We start from the raw sequence: 19,187 nt of genomic DNA on the forward strand, positions 1-19,187 counted from the left end.
ACCGGGAACAATTTGGAAGATGGTGGGTGGCCTTATTCAGAGTAAATCTTGCGGGAAGAGGAGGTGAAGGCAGGGTGGAAGGCAAGGTTGTGCTGTCCTCATTAAGAGCTAAAAACCTAGCAGGATGGCTGAGACTGAGTGAGCCGGCGAAGAAGGCAGTCTGTCCACAGCCAGAGCAGCAGCGGCACGGAAGGGAGGAGGCGAGCCGGAGGCCGCCTGGAAACTGTTAAGCCTTTCAGGGAAAACAGTCTGCGTCTTTGGGGGAAGCACTGAAATCGAATCCATTTGATTCCCAGTCACTTAAGGCTGAGAGTCTAAATCAGTCAATTAGCAAAGTTTGGGCACAAAAACCTGGCCCTCCTCACCGTCCTCATCTAGGCTCAGGTCAAAGGCCTCCTTCCCTACGTAAGCTCGGCACAGCCAGGCCGGAGCCTGAAGCCGCCCCGCTCTGCCGTTGGCCAACATCCTACTACTGCCAAGTGCCCAGGATCGCGTCTGCTGATCCTCCCGAATGCCAACGCCAAGGGGAAGGGGTGCAGTCTAACCCTTCCAGTGCCCCCTGAAACCCCGTCTTAGGGAGCTCAGTCTTACCTTTCACATCAGACTTTTTTCAAATCTTATGAGAAGTTACTGATCTTTTCAGCCTGTGCCACCCCTCAGGAAAATGAGTTCTGGAGGTTTATCCTCCACTGGGGGAGAATAAGGACTCTCATTTTATTTGTCCTAAAAGCATCTCCTCTACCACTTGAAGGGCCACGACTTCTGACATGCCAGATATCCCCCTCTTGCCCCTTCCTAGAGGAGATGATTGATTTTTCTTACTTCCATCCCTAAAAGGCATCGGAAAGAGTGATGGATTAGGGAGAAAGGCTGTGGATTAAGGAAGAGTTTAGCCTCCTCCTGGCTGTGTGGCCTAGGAGAAATCATTTGACTTCTTGGAGCCTTGGTCTCTTTCATTCATACAACAAAGCTGCTGGGAGACTTAGGGGAAATGATGCCTGGGGACCCCCGCTGTGATCTCCAAAGCCCATGCCCTCACTGTGGAACCTCTCCACCTTGCAAAATTACACCTCCACCTTCCAAAGACCTTTTGGTGCCTTGGTGCTATGTGTGACAAAGGAGGGCTTTGGTGGTGGAATTTATGAAAAAAAAAATTTAAATAAAGAGTAAAGAAAGACATACATAAATAAATGTCACTGTTTCCAAGAGGTCCATGTTGTCCCACCTCCCACAGGGCCAAGAGACCTAGATCAGTAGAGACTCAGGCGTATGTGTGGGGAGCTGAAAGGATCACTTTGTATTCAAATCATACAGATGGTCTTTCCAACAATAAATGGTTGTGCTCCCATCCTCCCAGCTCCCGGGCCTGAGACAACAAACCAAGACAATTGGCCCATCAGGAAAGAGGCCATTGTGTGCTTCTTAGTGTGATTTATGTGGCGGGGAGGGGCTCAGCAATGTTTCCCGTGATTATGACCCTCAAGTGCAATTTCGATAGCTTGTTCATCATCCTGGACGGCTGGGATGGACTGGGATGCTGCAGAGTAGTGGCCACCAGGTCATATTTCATCTTTTCGAGCCCGTGGAGCCAAATTAATTGTTCCATCGATTTGAGAGGCAGAGCAGCAATGGTGCTGTGGCTCACCACAGTCCTGGGCACACCAGCCCGGGCCCACCGGGAGCTGATGTCCACTTCCACAGCGGCTGGGTCTGGGACCCTCATGTGAGCATCCACTTGTCAGGACAGACTGGGTGGAAAGTCCTATCCCCAGAGCTTGGCGCTGCATTCAGACTGTCCATTTCTTTGTGGCCAGAGCTCCTGTCCTCTGCATCTGTCTGGTGGACAGAGGTCGGTCACCAGGTCCAGGAGAGACAAGCTTGCTGCCTTCCCAGACAGGCGATTCTCCTGTGCCTCACATTCCCCCTAATGTCATTTGGTGAGGGAACCAAATGAAATCAAAATGCAGCTTGCTGTCTGTGCAGACCCAGCTGATCAGCCTCTCAGAATTCCCCCTGCGGGCTGCGCCCTGGCTGACAGAGACACTGTGTATCACCAGTCCCCATCAGGCAGCACCTATTCCCTTGATGGGTGGGGGCATTAGCCTGATCATGGGCAAATCCATCCCCTGCCCTATTAGACTGTTGATTCAGTATGTGGATCTTTCCTAACTTAGAAAGAGGACAAGTGGGCGGTAAGGAACTTATTCCCTTCTAGGCCACCATTTTGGGGGTTCAAGCGGCCACAGCAGCTGAGAAAACTCACAAGGGCACAAGAATCCTTCCCTACAAGCACTGAGGTCTTATTGACACAACATGGACAGTGTCCAAGGTCAGGGGCTTCTCTGGCCTGAGCCATCTCTCCAGCCTCTCTGACCACCTTTTCCTGTGCAAGTGACCCTGACCCTACAGATACGTGGATGAGCCACGTCCCTCAAACCTGTAGCCTTGAGCTTCCCTTCCTCTAGTTCTGGCAGTTAGAAAGGGTATGAGAGCTGCCCAACCTTGAGCTCCAGCTGGGGGTGCAACAGGCAGTGAGCGAGCTGGGCTCTAATCACTGTCCCCTTGGTAGGTCTTCTTCAGCCGTGTGGCAGGACAGTCTCCACCAGAGGGGCTGAGCTGTACCTAGCCCCCGTCCTCGACACTGAGGAGCTCCACAGAAAGCAAAGCAAGCCAGTTGCCAGAACACTGTGTCCCAGCCTCTCACCAGACCGCTCAGCATGGGAATGGAAAGGCAGCACAGGCCACCCCTGCTAAGGCCTGAGGGCCATGAACGTACCCACCTTGGCCAGACTGGGTGAGAATTCACTGTTCCTACTCCCAGGGACACTCCCAGAGCTCAGCATGTCCCAGCCCAGGCCTGGCCAGAAGGGGGCTCTGTGAGGAAGGCCCCAATCCTCAACATCCACTGAGAGAGCAAGACACCGGGAGGATGAGGGCAGATGGGAGATGGGGCAGGGAGTCCTCTCACCCCAGAGGCTGGCATTCACATACCCACCTCCCCAGCCACCGTCCAGCACAGCCCACCATCACCTCTCACCTGGAGGACCGGAGGGGCCCCCTAACTGGTCTCACACCCACTTGCGCCCCCACCATGTGCAATCTGATCTTGTAGAAATGTACCTGTGACTCCCTTCCTCAAAAGCCTTCAGTGGCTCCCCACTGTATCTAGAATGAAATCAAGAAGACGTTAACTGCCAAAGCCCTACACAATCTGGCCCTGACCCACCTGTCTTGCCCCTCCATCGGCCTGGAACACTCTTTCCCAGTCTTTGACTGACTAACTCCTTTTCAGTCCACAGGTCTCAGCTTAAAACTTACGCCCTTCCCTGCCCCACCCCCACGTGTAGCAATCTAAATACAATTCCTCTTAAAGGAAGCTGTTCTTTTCCTTCATAGATTATCACAGTTTATAATCACGTGTGTGCATGTGCGTGTGTTGTCAATTTATTTAATGCTCATTCCCTGCTAGGACTGAAATCTTGATGAGAGCAGAGGCTGTGTCCATCTCATTCTCTATAGTGTGCCCAGCTCCTAGCACAGGGCCTGGCATAAAGGAGATGCCCCTGAAATATCCATTGAATGAATGCGCGAATGTATGCAGATGAAAAACGAATGAATGGGTGGAGACGTCTTCTGGCAGCAGAGGATCACGGCGTTGTTCTCCATCAGGGGTGACCTCTCCAACCTCTCCTGCTGCCCCCAAAGTGGGTGCTGGAACCACCACTGGAAGCCCAGATGCCACTTAGCCTCCTTCTCCTTGGAGGGAAATAAGCTCTGAGTCTTGTCCACTTGGGATTTCTGCTGCCAAGTCTGCACATGCCCACAAGGCCTCTCACACCACTGTGGTCCTGCTGTTGCCAGTCCACACACGACCTCGGGCCCACTCCCCTCGGATGACCCTAGGTCCGCCATCTTGGTCCTCCGTTTTGGGTCCAGGTGAGGTGAGGTTACTGTGTGGTGGGGGATGCCCAAGAAAGGGTTAAGTTGTCAGAAGCAGAGTCCCGCCCTTGGGTTTGCTCAGCCAATCAGAGTCTGTCCTGATGAGGTAAAGCTTCTATCCTGGGTAGCACTGGTGGAGTTGACAGGCCCGATCTCCTGCTGGAGAGAGCCGTAAGGGTGGAGTTTCTGTGGAACCAGACAGAACTGGAATTAGCTCACCGTCTACTCAGGCCTGGGCTGCCCGGCTCCAGGACCTGCCTCTGCTCCTTTCTAAGGCATTCAGACAGACCTCGGTATCTCAGGGGGACCCCGTCTCTAGCGGCCCCAGTGGAGATGACAGGGCGGCACGCACCTCAGCTTCACATCTAGGAGAAGTCTTACAGCCAGAGCAGACCCAGGAGGCCTCAGTTTCCCTGCCTGGGCCCTGGAATACAGCAGGTAGCTACCAGGAAGTGACATGGAGCAGTCGTCACTTGTGCTCAGAGCAGCAGCAGCAGCTTCAACAAACAAGGCCACCGGATGAATCTTCCTATATAGACATCACTCAGAAATAATGATGATGATAATAATGGCAGCTACTTCACAGAGTTCTTCTTGTACGCCACTTTGCCAAGCACAGCGTGAGTTTAGTCCTCACAAGAACCCTGTAAATCCATCCACTTTACTGATGAAAACACTGAGTCTCAGAGAGGCTAGGTGGCTCCCCTGAGGACACAGCACCTACTAGGTTATCTGGAACTATATGTTGCCATATCTCTCTCTGCCAGTAGACGGTAACCTCCCGAAGAAAGAGCGTTTCGAATTCCTCTGTGCATTTCCCCCATGGAGCCCCCGGCCTGCCCCGAGAATGGGGCCAGGCCACGCTGCACTTCAGCCCCCCTTCTCAGCCTCAGCGCTCGGTGGAAAGCCTACCCTTCCCAAGGCTTCCCCGCGCCCAGCCCCGCAGCACACCTGTGAGGGGTGGTCAGCGGGAGACTCGCGGCATGGACAGTGAGTGGACAGCCAGGACCCCACTGGACCACTCTTGGGACTCGCAGGCATAGTCTTTAGTGCTTGCATCACCACCCCAATGCCCTTGTCACCTCTTTCCAGTTAGAAGGAGCATTCCACAAGGATGGGACCTAGGTCTTACTCATCTCTGTGACCCCAAAGGACTGAAACCAGTGTCTGGTACAGGGAAGGCATTTATTGTGCATATTTGCTTGACAACCAAAATAATATATAACTGCCTGTCCCTACTAGCTTAGGACCTCAGCGGCCACAGGTAGGACCGGCACCGAGCTATTCTAGATTAGAATCCTCACGGCAGTTCCCATGCAGGGAGTTTAGTACACGGCTTCCCACGCAAAAGGAAGGTAGATGCCCTCCAGTGACAGGAAATGAGGCAAGAGAGGGGGCAGAGTTCTGAAGAGGAAGGAGCGGGTGACAAGCCGGAGTAGGAAGCTGGGACAGGAGAGGAATCGGGTCATTTACTTCAACAGGAAGAAGAGAGAACCTTCAAGCCTGCCCAGAGCAGCCCCCGCCTCCCATAGTCAGCTGAGAGTGAGCAGGAGAAAGGCAATGGAGCCCCAGAGAAGGGAGGCCAAATAGCTGCTGCCTGCCCCGATGAGGCCACCCTGCCCAGCTGGGACCCGCATGCTGCAAGGCCACAGGCCCCTCAGAGAGCACAGAAAGCCTGTGCCTGTCCCTCTCCATCCCCAAGAAGAGAACAGACCTGGCCCCTAAAGGCAGCAGATTTCACAGGAAGGCAAGTTACATAGGAATCTTCAAGGTAGAATTCCCTAAAGGAGACCGGATGGTCCCAGGCCCTCAGCTTCATGAAAATCACAAAGCTTGAAGAGAAGGAAAGCACCGCCGGACCAACACACACAAATGGGGCAGGAAGTGGTTGCCAAAGGTCACACGACAGGTAGTGACACACCTGCCTCTCTATTGTTCTTTGAGTCCATCTCCCTCCAATTTCCTCCATTCTTTTCCACAAGCACCTATTTCATTTTCAGGGCAAATTGCACTTATGTTTTGTGAATTTGGGAAGAGCTTTACATTCCATGAGGTGTTTGAAGAATCCTCCAACCCGAGGTGTCAGCAGACACTGTTGAAAGGAGCAGGGGACAGGGGTTGGGAAGGGGCAGTGGAGGAGTTTGGGGCGTTGCCTGACAAATCCCTCTGTCCCCTGAGAGGCGTTTGGGCGGGGAGTGGAGCGGGGGCGGGGTCCGGCAGAGTTTTCCATTGTGCGGCACCAGGCAGAGCCTTCCCAGAAAGAACCCTGGAAAGGCCTACAAGGCAGGTTACTGAGTCAGGACTCAGAACTACTCGGTCAAGCAGGACCTTTCATGCCTGAAAAGCAAGAAGCCAGTCCCTGAGCTCTGCCTGGCCATCCCCGTTCCCCGCTGGAGGCCAGTGACCTTGGTAGAAACGCTCACCAGTCCTCGGAAAGGCCCAGTCCTCGGGCAGGAGGCTCACAGCACCCTGAGGCTGCCAGGACCAGACAGAGCTGAGCACAGGCGGAGGAGGGGGTAGGCCAGCTGGACTGCCACCTGGGCCCAGTCACTAAGGTCTCCAAAGCTTCCCTGGAACCATACAGGGCTGGAGAGAATCGTATTGAGCAGACAGACTGCTCTAGGAAGCACTCTGTAAGTGACTGGAAGGAGTAAGTGTGATGGTGGAGGTGGAGCAGTGAGACCCCAGGGGCCTGCCTAGCAAAAGACAGTTGCATAACAGCCTTCCCAGGAGGGTGGGCCGCGTGGAGTGTGCAGGCCTGGTGCAGAGCCCAGTTCGCAGGCCCAGGAAGCAATTCTGAGTCTGTCCCAGCACGCATGCCCCTTCCTTCGCCCTCTTCCTGCCCAGCACACAGCTTCTCCACTGAACCCACATTTGCAGAGTTTTGATTTGAAGAGGCGTCCAAACCGTTACCTGCCCAGGACGCCCAAACATCTTGGCATGGCCCTGAAACCAGGCCCTCAACCCTCAAGCTCCTCCAGGGTCAGCCAGCCAAGCCTGCAGCCCTGCAGGGACCAAAGGTTGCCTCAGAAACGGCCCACCTTCAGTAGCCCGTGTCCCCCCAAACCTGAGCATGGAGAGACTCTCCCAGGCATTAAGAAGGCTGTTGCCAACACACTCCCGAGCCAGCAAACTCTGATGCTGAGGCACAAAGAACTCTTTCCCTCTCAAACAGGAGGAACTAAGTGCAAAGAAACGAAAGCTTGGGGGCACAAGTCCAGCCACTGGACATCCCAGGGGCTGCCCGACTGAAGAGGAAGTGGCCTAGATTCTGACTGTGACCAACCCACGGTAAATGGGGCAAGTCAGCCTGCATAGGCACGGTGACAGCTGTTAGGCATGTGACAAGTCTCTGCTCAGTAGAAGAACCTGCCAATGAGAACCACCCAGTGCTTAAGCCACCTGGGGCCAGTGCCAGGGGCAATGCATTCTCCATAGCTATGGCTGAATAAGCACCTACTGCATACCAGGCACTGTGCTATGAACTGTATATGCACCCTCTCATTTAATTCTCATAACAACCTTTTGGAGGAGGAACTATTGTCCCAGGTTACTGATGGGAACATCAAAGCACAGAGCAGTAGAGTGACTTGCCCAAGGTCACACTGCCAGTCAGCGGGCAGAGTGTGATTCACAAGTCCATGCTCTTCCCACTGTCTTCCCTCATCAAAGTTATTCTTGCCCCTGGCTAGCACAAAACAAGATAACTTTCATATCTCAGATGATGTTAATGCTCAGATCCTCACTCACTTTACGGATAGCTAGAGAGCCGCTGTTGCCACTGGCCCTCAAGAGAGGCTGCCAGCCACTTCTTCCCCACCTCCTCCCCACTGCCCCTCCATAGGCCTGCTGCCCATGGCACGGGGGGCCCAGACACACCAGGAAGAAGCAGTAAGGCCAAGGAGTATACAGGCTGCAGCTCACTTTCATCTATCCTCTTCCCCCAGAGCCAGCAGAGCAACGGCCTCAGCAACTTTTGCAGCCAACCAGACCAAATCCCAAAATGGCCAGCACTTTTAGCAAGAGAAGGGATCTGAATGATTCACATAACTGTGCCTTATAGCTGGCATACGGGTGTCAAAGGGGAAGGCTGTGGTCCAAGCTCCTATCCATCCTCCCTTCCCCAGGCACTGGACCAGCTGAGCAGCGCCCGGCCCAGATCAGCCTCCGCTGGGACGCTCTAATCTTCCCTGATGCTCCAGCTGGCCAGTCCCCAGCCCCCAGCAGTCCAAACTCGGCTCCATCTGGCTCTGGCCTGCATGCAACTATAACACGCAACGGCTCCTGCTGCAAACATCCCCTTAATTATGTCTGCCTCGGGCCAGTGTTAAACACCAGTGTGCTGCCCCTGGGCACAGCCTCCCCCGTGGCAGAGGGGAATGCATGCCAGGCAGCAGCAGGGTGGCCAGCTCAAATTAAACCTTGCCATAGGCAAACTGAAGAACAGAGTGGAGGATTGATGGGTCATGCTCAATTTGGCTCTCTCGCTCTACCCGAGCAATGTCAAACTCACTCAGCAGCCCCCGTGTAATGCCAAGGGGAAGAGACATTCGAGCACAGGCCCCCTTGCCAAGAGCTTGTTGCCCAGATCCAAGTTCCAAGCTCGGGCTGGCCCCAAGTCCAATTCGGAGGCTGGAGGGTCCAGGCTGGCTGAGGGAAAGCAAGGCAGCCAGGGCCGCAGCCACTGGCAAGGCCTTACCTTGCTCTCTGGGGGCGACGCCGCCAGCTGTTGCTGCTTGGCGATGTTCTCCGACAGGCACCAGCACACTCTCTTCTTCTGCTCCTGTGAGTGCGCTTCCAAAGTGAATAAGCACTCTGCCTTCTGACGTCAGGGAAAACAGAGAAAGGGATGGTCAAGACTGCTCCCTGGTTCAGGGGTCTCCCAGGCCCAAGCCCATCCCTGGGCTCCAGAGGGCGAGGCTATAGCAGGGAGGGGAGTGTCCGCCAAAAGCCACAATGCACACTAATCCCCAGTGACATCGAGGCGGCCGGCCGAGGGGGAAGCAGGTTCAGAGCCCAGCTGGCGAGCTGTGGGCCTACAGGTTGGGGGAAGGGAGGGAGGCAGTGGCTCTCAACACAGTGGAGGCCTGTGGCGAGCTGCAGGACAGAGCTGGTGAGGTCACCCCCGGGGGCAGGCAGCACAAGGCGGCAGCTGGGGGAGTTCGTGGGGAACCCAGAGGGCCCAGGCCTATGGCTGACGCTCTGTGGAACCAGGAACTCACCCCCCAGCTCACAGAACCTGTCTCCCTCACAGTACACGCGTCTGATCACAAGGCCAAGCTTAGACAGGAGGTTGGATGGACATACCAACAGACCCCAGCAGCAACTCAGGTCCCTTTGGAAAGTCTTTGGCGGGTAAGTCATGTGGCCCTCCGCAGCCTCACTGCCCAGCACATGATCAGCGTCTGATCAGCGACTGCTCAGACGAGGGCAGCAACATCTCCTGCAGTGCTAACACTACACCCCGCTTTGCTATTTAACCTTGCTAAGTGCTACAGTCTCCTCTCCCCAACTAGGCTATAAACTCCTAGGAAGGCCTTTTTTATCTGGGCCTAGCACACTGCTCGGCAAGTCATGGCCTTGGTAAGCTCTGGCTGCCTGCAGGGACTTCGGGGATGAGGTCAAATGAAGGCCAGCTTTGGCACAAGCACCAGCCAGCTTTGCGGACCCAGGGGCTTGTCCCCCAAAGCAGCGAGAGGCACGGTAGGAACAGTGTTGCATGCCCAGGATTACCACCCACCACCAGGGGCTCTGATCAGGGGATTGCAAGCTCTTTCTGACTCCACTGGAATTTGATTATAACCCCACAGGGCTGAGCTTAAATGAACATGCCAGGAAGCATGAGTTGGACGGCCTGGAACGGAGAAAAAAACAATGTTTCTATCTAGTCCCTCCCTGTTTTGCAGGTGGGCAGGCCTGGTGTGGATTCCAGCTTTGCCACTTCCCTGTTGTCGACCTCGGGAAAGTTATCAGCTATCTATAAAACAGGAATGATAATGGTATCACCTAGCTCTCAGAGCCACTGGCAGGGCAAGCTATGAGGACAACCTCAGGCCTCAACAAACAGTAGCTATTGTTATTATTTGGTAATCCATTTCATTTAATAAATATTTATTGAACACCTGCTATGTGTCAGATACTGTCCTAGGCACCAGAGATAAAGACGTACATGAGACAAACTGAGTCCTTGCCCTCAGGGTCAAGGGCAGAAATAAACAATAAATAAAATAACCAATATACATACAGTCAACCCTCCATATCCACAGGTTCTGCATCCATGGATTCAACCAACAGTAGATGGAAAATATTTGAAAACATTTATATTGTGTTAGGCATTATAAGTAAACTAGAGATGATTTAAAGTACATAAGAGGAGGTACATAGGTTATATGCAAATACTGTGCCATTTTATATCAGGGACTTGAGCATCTGTGGATTTGGGAATCTGTGGGGGTCCTGGACTCAATACCCTGTGGATAACAAGGAATGACTACAATTACAAATTGTGAAAATGTCACAAAAGTCATAAAGAGTTTTTAAAGGTGAGCCAGGTGATCAGAAAAGGCCTCTTTGAAGGGGTGACACTCGAGCTAAGGCTTGAACTATAAGATGGAGCCAGCAAGGAAAGTGCTTGCGAGAAGTTGTTCCAGGAACAGTAAATGCAAAGCCCTGAGATGGTTATTCACATCCTCTGATGGCATCTAGGGACTTTGTCTACCCTGCCATCCTACCCAACCCTCAGGAATGCTACTCTTCATGAAGAGGTGGCCACCTCCCATGCTGAGTGTCCCCAGGGTGCCAGCCATTCCTCTCCTACCCAAAAGTACTCAGAAGCTGATCTTCCTAAAAGCATCAGAGGAGAGAGGGAAGAAGGCCCCACCCCCGGGCTTCAGGAAACTGGGTGGGTGTGCTGAGGCAATCCAGGAGCTTCCAATTAACAACAGGTTCCCTTTGCTTCCCAGAACCTTCCAGACTACAGCAGGGGAAGGACACACCCAGCAAAAGACCCCAAGATTCCCCAGGGAGAAGCTGGTTGGGACAGACGCTGACCAGAGGGCCCTCTGCTCCCTTTCTCATCGTGTTCCCCTGCAGAGGGAGGGGTGAGGCAGCAACTGCGGTCCCTTCCAGCTTGGAAAGGCCACCTCTCCAAAAAGCTGGTGCTGGCCTGAGCCTCCGAGCCCTGCTTTTACTATGAATTTACTGAAGGCCTCTTCTTTTTCTGTTCTGAAGCAGGAATTCTGCCTTACTAATAATTCCTTTGGTCTAATAAATTAAAAAGAACTTTCCCATCAGTGATCTCATTTTGATCTTGGCAATTCAAAGAGGAGGCAGGGAGGGCATGGAGAGTTATTCCCATTTTATGGAAGGGAATAACCAAGGCTCAGAGTGACTGAGGACCTCCCTGAGTCTCATCGCCAATGAGCAGCAGAAGGAAAACGCAAAGACTTGAAGAACTTGCCACTGGGATTTCATCTTCAAAACCTGGTGAGGCTGCCACACCCGGCTGCCAAGAATGCTCTACCTTGCAGACTGGCCCAGGAGGCAACCAGAGTGTAAAGCCTTCAAAAGAAACTCTATAGGCCAGTGGGTCTCAGAGCAGCTGCAGCGTTCACTGGCAGCTTTATGTATAACTGTGTATCGCTCTCAGCTCCAGGAGGTGGTCCCCTCCCTACAAAAGTACAAGAAAGCTCCCCAAGCTGGGAGGGCCTCCCACAGCAAATGAGCTACCTACCCCTAAAACTGAGATAGACCCCTCAAACCCCATTGCCAGTACTAAGCACTTTAGCAGCAATGCCTTGGTATTTCTTCCAAAAACCTTACAAGGTAACAGCTGTGATTATTCCCATTTTACTAACACCCAAGAACCACCCTCCCCTCCTCTGCCCCTTTGGAAAGCCATGTTTCTCTACCTGGGATGGCAACCATATTGTCTGTCTCAGCTGCAGCATGCAGGGCTGTCTCTGGCTCTGAGAACTTGGAGCTGAAAACCTCTATAATGCTGGAGAACCCAGTAAGAACCATAAGGCTTATAAGGCTCCAAGGACCTAAACTCAGGCCTGGCCCTGGTGCAGGATCTGGCTGGCTTAGATGGACAAACATTTTGGGGAGGCCTAAGCTTTGGCAATTGGCCTGGCCAAAAGAGTGAGAACGCTAAGCCTGCTCCCTCCGGGGAGGCTGAATTCTCTCATCTGGCTAAATTTGTCTCAATTGGGAGCCCTCATTACTTGTCTGGCTGCTCCCACATGTGAACCATCTCTCTTAATCTGGTGTGCGACCCAGCTCCTCAGGTTCAATGCTGATACGTGCTGTGCCGTCAACACCAGGCTCCAGGGTCAAGAGAGTCAGCTGCCCTGAAGGCGTCCTGGTGGAGCTGACTCAGGCACTGCCTCCTGACTGCAGGTGGTCAGCCAAACTCAGAGCTTTCGGATGCACAGTTTTGACCCAGAAACACTGGGCCCCGCCTTCCTTGCACTTAAACATGGGCATCCTCAAATCCAACCAGACACCCACGCTTCTCTTGGTCTCTTTAAAAATCCCCATCTTGCCTCACCCTCCTTGCTCCTGAATTAACTTTATCTTTGTAAAAACTAACACCTCTTCAGCTGTAGTTTAAGTTGGTTCATTTGCTTTAACAAACATTTTCTCACTTAATTCAATTCTCCTAATGATTCTATGGCCTAGGTAGGAAGGAAAGGCATAGCTGTTACTGTTTTTTAGATGAGAAAACTAAGTAAGGCTCAGAGGGGTTACATCATCAGGCCCAGGAGGTCTCCGAAGAGAAAAGATTCAAAGTTTGTCTTCTGCCTCGTCCAGAGCCTATGATCTTGCCATATTTGTATAACTGTATATGCACATTACAAAGAATGTGAGATATTCCTCTTAACTTTCATTTTAAAAGATCAATAAATCATCTGTGATATCTCTAATGGAGAGTAAATGAATATAAAAAGCTCTTCCCCTTATTAGGAAGCTGACAATAATAATAGCTACCATTTATTGAGCACTCACTGTGTGCCAGGCTCAGTGCTAAGTGCTTGGATGCAGTATCTTATTGAATCTCATTTAATCATTACAACAACCCTGCAAGGTAAGCCTCGTCAGCCTTGTTTCAGAAATGAGTATGTAACTTGCCCCAGATCACTCAGGAAATGGCAGAGCCAAGATTCAGCTCTAGGTCTTCCTAACTCCAAGGCCCAGACTCTGAAATTAATGAAGCCAGCCTCAGATCTAGATTAGAGAATGGTCCCTGATCAACGTGCCCACTGGTCCAATGCCCCTGGTGCTCTGTATCCAGTCGTGAGCTACATCTGTCTTGTGGATCTACAGGGACTGAGGGACACCAGCCAAGAGGAATAGAGACACAGAGCCAAGGACTATTTAGGACAACCCCACCGAGGACCTTGCACCTAGGAACAGCCAGAGCTGCTACCACCCAGGTGACTGGGGCTTTCTCAATGCAGAGTGGAAAAACCTCTCCAAGCTCTGACTCTCTTCCCCCTGGATTCTTCTCTGAGTGCCGCTTGCATGTCAGGCAATGAAGAGAAACCACTTATCAGAAGTTCCAACTAAGGTGTGAGTTTGGGGCTCTCCATGGGATCCCAAACCACCATGTCAAGAATGTCCCAGACTACGGAGCAAGCAGACATCCTGTCTTCCCTGCATTGCAGACATGCCTCTCATAAACAGCAACCCATTAAGAGAAGAGAGAGGCTTCTGGCTGCCTGTGAGCTCAACCCCCCAGCCCCTTGGGATCAGATCACCTGGCACTTTGCTGAAATAAAAAGCCCCAAATCAATATCTCTTCATCAATCTTTGAAGGGCTAGGAGGTAGATCCCTGGAAACCAATGGAGCAGAAGTGCTTTGCTCTGGGAGAAACAAACCCAGCCTGGCAGGAAGCTCTCTTGTTATTAAAGGGCCTGGAGCTTCCTTTCAGGGACTGCCAGAGAGAATCAGAACCCAGAGGGGTGAGGCTGGAGGCCTAGCCCAGCCTGGCTCATGGCTTCTCCTATATGCACTCTGCTCCCTTAGCTCTGCGGAACTGAACACCCTCCAGCACAGAGGCGACTCCACCAGCCACTTCCTGGACCCCAGTGGGGACGTAGCTGACACAAAGGAGGGTGTCCGGTGCCCTCTTGGCCCTCAGGTCTGCCATTCCAGGCAGCCTAGGTCCCTGGCCAAGCTCCAACAATGTCCACTGCCTCTTTGAAACTTTCTGCTCTCCCCTGAAGTTAACTTCTCATCAACTGTCTGCTCCCTCGGGGATCTGTTCAAAGACTCACCCAAGGCCTTGCACTGCTAATCTTAGCCAGGAACTGAAGGAATGATTTCCAATCACAAACTGTGCCCAAATTCCTTCTCGAAGGGTGAATTCCTCTTGGCCAGCCAGTCTAGACCATGCCCCACCTCCCACAAGACAGGTTCCCAGGACTGTTGGGTGAGACAAACTGAAGCAGAGGCGGAGGGCAGGAATGAGCCCTTGCTTGGAACAGATGCCACCCTGTTCACATCAGCAGAGACACAAGGTTGGGAAAAGAAAATTCACTGAAAACTGAAAATAATTTGTATGGCTCAGTGGCTCTCAACCTTTTTATCATCGAGGACCTCTTTGGTTAAACCCCGGGCTTAATGATATTTTATCTACTGAACCATATCAAGCAATAAGTTGTTTGCTGGATTTTGCTCAACAAAGGCATAACACTGCCCATCCAAGCCTCTGATCAGACTGAGGACAACCAAGAGTATCAATCACACCGAGTGAGCATCATTCCAGCCCCAAACGCAGACGCTTGTTTCCTTTAGCCTGCACTATCTGGCCCAGGTAAACGTACAATCACCTTCAGGCCTTTGGAAACACTGACAAGACCTGTAGGAGGGGTTGTGGGTGGGACTTCCTGGAAAAAGTAGAAGAAAGAGGAAGGCACAGGAATCAGGGCAATCTCTAGAGGAAGGGCTGTTAACAAATAAACAGGGTGTCGTGCAGCTGCCAGGCCACATCCTCATTATGATTCTTGCAGGTGAGGGGGGTCAGGAGGTCTTAAGCAGGAGGTCTCAAGGGTCAGTTCTAAGTGCTTTTTTGTCCGCGGCTCTTTCACACAGAGGTAAGAGAGGCAAGGGCAGGGACTGCTATTCCCACTCTACAAAGCAAGAAACTGCCCTTCTGAACTTGCCCTGGCCCACGGCATGAGTTGGTGTGGAGGCTGGCATCAGAACCCTGGTCTAGAACCCAGCACAGCGTCTTGCCTCAAGTACCTGGTCACATATCTCTCTCCTCAAATGCACAGGAAAAGGACTCACCTCTGCCAGATACAGCACACAGAATTTCAGGTCTTCTGAAGAACCTTTGAGAGAACAAAAAGACTTGCATTAGAGTTGGCTAAAGAGTCCCAGCAGTTTGCTCGAGCACAGTCAGCTGTCTTGCCCAGAAGCCCAGAAGGCTGGGGGGAGGGAGGGGTGCTTCCTGGAAAAAGGAGAAAGAGGCAGGCAGGAGACTGGGAAGTCTCTGGAGGGAAAGCCGGCTAAATCAATAGCCGGGGGTGATGTACTGCTATAAGACCCCTGCCTGCAGGTCAGCCTGGCCCAAGGAATGCTGAAATCTCATCCCCAGGAGGGGTAGCCAGGAGCACCCTCTGGGCCTCAAACAGCCAGGTGCAGGGAGCTGTCATCCATCCCAGAAGGCCTCCTCCTTTCCATGATCCCTACAGTGAGGGACATGGAGGCAGCACGCATCTGGGTTTTCCTTTGAACACTCCAACTGCCTTCGCCATTTTGAAATTCAACAAGGAGCTGTTTAGTTCCTGGGGGGCCTTGTTTCCCACCAGCGAATGGTGGGCCCTACAGGGAGGATCTCCAGTAATGGGCTAGGCGGAGCCCAGAGATGGTTTCCAGGAAGGGGCTCCACCCCTCTGAGTGTTTTCCTAGAGTCCCCTCACCCTTGGTCTGGGACCCCAATTGCAACCCTTCGCCAAGCCCTCTCCACCTGGGAGGCAGCTGGGAGGGGCTGTCAGCTGGTCCCTCCTGCTCCAGCAGAGGCGCTAAGGTAGAATACCCACCTAAGGGCAGATGATTTGCTCAGAGTGCCTCAGAAGCAAGAGCACTGAGAGATGACCTCCAGCTGTTGAGTTTGGACTCGGATGGGAAGAAAGGGCACTCCAGGACGTGGGAACAGCATGGGCAAAGTCAGGGAGATGGAGAAGCACAAGTTGTGCTCGAGAGCGAGCAAGTGCAGAGAAGCAGCGCTGCCTCCTCCTCCAGGACACCTGCCCTCACCACTGCAGCCACTCCTCGGGACCTGGCAGCACCCCGCACTGGGGCGCTCGTCTGGTCACGGGCCCAGGATGATCAGTAACTCCCTGCTCTTTAAGCGATAGGCTGTCATCATTGAGGGAGCGACCATACAGCACTTATAACAGTAAACAGTTCAAGGGCTGTCGAACTTTAGAGTGCCATAGTGCTACACTGTGCTAAATGCTTTCCGTGTGTAAGCTCAACTCTCACAACAACCCCTGCAGCCAGGGTTCTTGTCATCCATGACTCACATGAGAAAACTGGGCACAGATGGATTAGGTAACTTGCCCCAGGTAGCAAGGGGGAGAACCAAGATTTAGGCCTGGGCAGCCTGGCCCACAGCCCACACTGTGACCCACTACACGCCCACCACACAGGCCCTACCCAGCCCCTCTGTCTTCTCAAGTCACGAGGCCCAGTGCTGGGCTCAAAGTAGACCCCCCAACACATACTTAAAGCAAAGACACTGTCAAAGAAACCAAAATTTTTTACAAAGAGAAGGTGACCAGGTAAAAAATTGTGGGCCGAGCCGATTCCTAAGAAAAGCAGTGAGTGAGGGCCCTGGTGGGGGTGAAGGCCAGGTCCCCCTGAAGCAAGCATATGGCAGTTCCCTAGACAAAAATTATCCTAGCGCCAGGGGCTGCCAGCCAGAGCCAGATAAAAAAAAATAGCCCATAAGTAAATGAGGATTCACTTTGGACTTTGAGAGAATAAATCTTTCTACTTCTCCCCACTAGAGACGGGCTGGGGAGGAAGGAAGCCCTGCCTAAGGACTCCATCATGTTTAAGCAAACTGTAATTTCAAAGCTGGTTCCTTGCGTTGCTGAGGGTGGAGACAAGAGGAGGTGGTTTCTTTTGTTTGGGAGAACATACTGGGACGTTTCCTTGACTTCCCAGAAGCAGACCCTAGTGCCAAGAGAGAGCCACAAAGATCTATGTAAGAAAATAGCAGAAATTTGGGTTTTAGAAACTGGCAATGAGAAAAGAGGAGGCTCTGGAAGGAAGGAGAAAGCCCAGGAGATGAGAGGCGCAGGGAGACAGAAGGCCGAGGTTGGGGGAACACACCCTAAGACACAGGCCCCATGGCAGGGAACGGCTGATGAATTGCCTTGACAACTTTTCTGTGCTGTGACACCCCTGCCCCCCACTCTGACCCCCCTGCATTACTGTAAACTGTTGCTGAAATCTGCTCCCATCACAGCCTGCGCCGGCAGGACTGAGAGAGGGTGGGACGGGGGCCAGTGCTCAGCACGGTTCAGAGCCTCACAAATGAAAAGCAAACGGAGGGAGCCAGGGGTGCCAGGGAGGTGCAGCAGCCGTGGGAAAGAGGCTGCAAGGCGGCTGACCAGGACAGACACCTCGGCCCCTTCTGCAGCGTTAGACCTGGGGGCCAATACAGAGGGGAAGGGACACTGAGGCAGCACACATCTGGGTTGTCCTTTAACATTCCCCTGCCTCTGCCACTTTGAAATTCAACACGGAGCCATTTGGTTCCAGAGTGGACCTCACTTCCCACGAAGGAATGCCTGGCCCATGCAGGGGGATCTCTAGTCATGGGCTGGGTGGAGCCCAGGTCCGACCCCTCTGTCATTTCCCCAGAGCCCTCTCTCACCTGGTCTGAGATCCCAAACTCGGCCACTCACTAAACCCTCCCCACCCTCCCAGGCAAGGCAGGAGGGGAGCTGTCTCCACTCTCCAGATATAGAGACTGAGGCCCAGGGAGGGAAAACAGCTTGTACAAGCCGTACAGTGAGTAAGGGACAAAGCTGACACTTGAACCCGGATGGCCTGCCTCCAGAGCCGGTGCTGCTGACCACAGTGTCACACTTCTGCCCCTCCACAGGTTACTCATCTGCCATTCCACCAGGCTATGCGGTGCAGAGGTGGCAATGTGTCCCTTCCACTGCTGTCACCTCAGCAGCCACACTGAGGTGGGCTTTCAGGGTGTGCTCAGAAAATGTCGACGAAGAGCTAACTCCAAGCATTCCAGCAGCTTGGACCTAAGGAAATAAGTTTCTGAAACTGGGCACCCGGCTCCCCATGGTGGGTGGAGAGCCCAGGGATGGGCGGAACATTTCCAGGCCACTTCTGAGAGACGTGCACAGGCCACGAAGACACGCTGTGGGCGTGCTGCTGGCCGCCTCGGAGGCAGAAACACAAAGTGCAGCAAAGCCAGCGGGTGGCAGAGGCAGGAAGAGACCACAATGGGCCCCGGCTGACCGGAGATGTCCCAATTGTTAGCGCCAGCTCTCCGCCTGCTCCCATTACACTGCCATTCAGGCCTGCTGAAGCTTGCGGGAGGCTGGGCAAGGAGGAGGGCAGGCAGGGTTTAAGCGGCCACCAGCCAGGAGCCCTGGGGAAGGGGTGCACGCCCAGCTCCGGAGCTCAGGCAGTGTTTCTGGTCTCCTTTTAGTCATTCATTCATTGACCCAACACTCACTCACTGGGCAGCCACAGCGTTCTGTGCCCCATGCCAGGCCCTGGGAGTGTGCTTGGCCAGTGGAGCTAAAGACTCTTCAGACAAGTCACACACATGAAGGAGTCCTTGGTCCCTGGGGTGGGGCTGATTCTCCCCTGCCAGGGAACAGCCCTTGCCAGCCCCAGCTAGCCGGAAAGGCTGGGTACATTCCTTGTTTACCATTTTCTTTGCCCCAAATTGAACTCTGCATACATGTTGATTTGAAAGAGACAAACAAGAAACCTAGGAGCCGTGAGCAATGTTAATCAGAGACCATTCTGCCAACAGAGGCTCCAGCTAAGGCCCCAAATGCATCTCTTAAAAGCCTCACTCAGGCCCTTGCTGCAGCAGTGGGTCTCCTGGGGCACAGGGGAGGCGGGCAGGAAATCGGGCGCCAGGACTCAGAACATCGGTTCCTGCGGCTCCAACTCTGACTGCAGGAGAAGGGGTCACCACACTTCTGTGAACCTCTGGACCCACAAGACTGCCTTAGGGGAGTGGCAA

At 53.2% G+C, this 19,187-nt stretch overlaps 1 protein-coding gene across 4 annotated transcripts in view; it reads right to left on the reverse strand.

Annotated features, from left to right (window-relative positions):
• The window catches only part of RGS3 (regulator of G protein signaling 3), a 117,605-nt gene that overhangs the window by 46,047 nt on the left and 52,371 nt on the right, over window positions 1–19,187 (reverse strand). For 2 of the 4 annotated variants that reach the window (XM_045563560.1, XM_045563567.1), the window contains 3 exons: window positions 15,236–15,279; window positions 8,639–8,761; window positions 1,194–4,125 (listed from right to left, as the gene is read on the reverse strand). In XM_045563560.1, the coding sequence (XP_045419516.1) occupies window positions 4,018–4,125; window positions 8,639–8,761; window positions 15,236–15,279 (275 nt within the window). In that variant the 3' untranslated portion in view covers window positions 1,194–4,017. Of the gene's footprint in view, window positions 1–1,193; window positions 4,126–8,638; window positions 8,762–15,235; window positions 15,280–19,187 lie in introns of those variants that run through there. The other 2 variants (XM_045563558.1, XM_045563559.1) reach the window with 1 other exon arrangement.

The sequence above is a fragment of the Lemur catta genome, chromosome 10 (genome assembly GCF_020740605.2).
Source record: "Lemur catta isolate mLemCat1 chromosome 10, mLemCat1.pri, whole genome shotgun sequence".
NCBI classification, from domain to species: Eukaryota; Metazoa; Chordata; class Mammalia; order Primates; family Lemuridae; genus Lemur; species Lemur catta.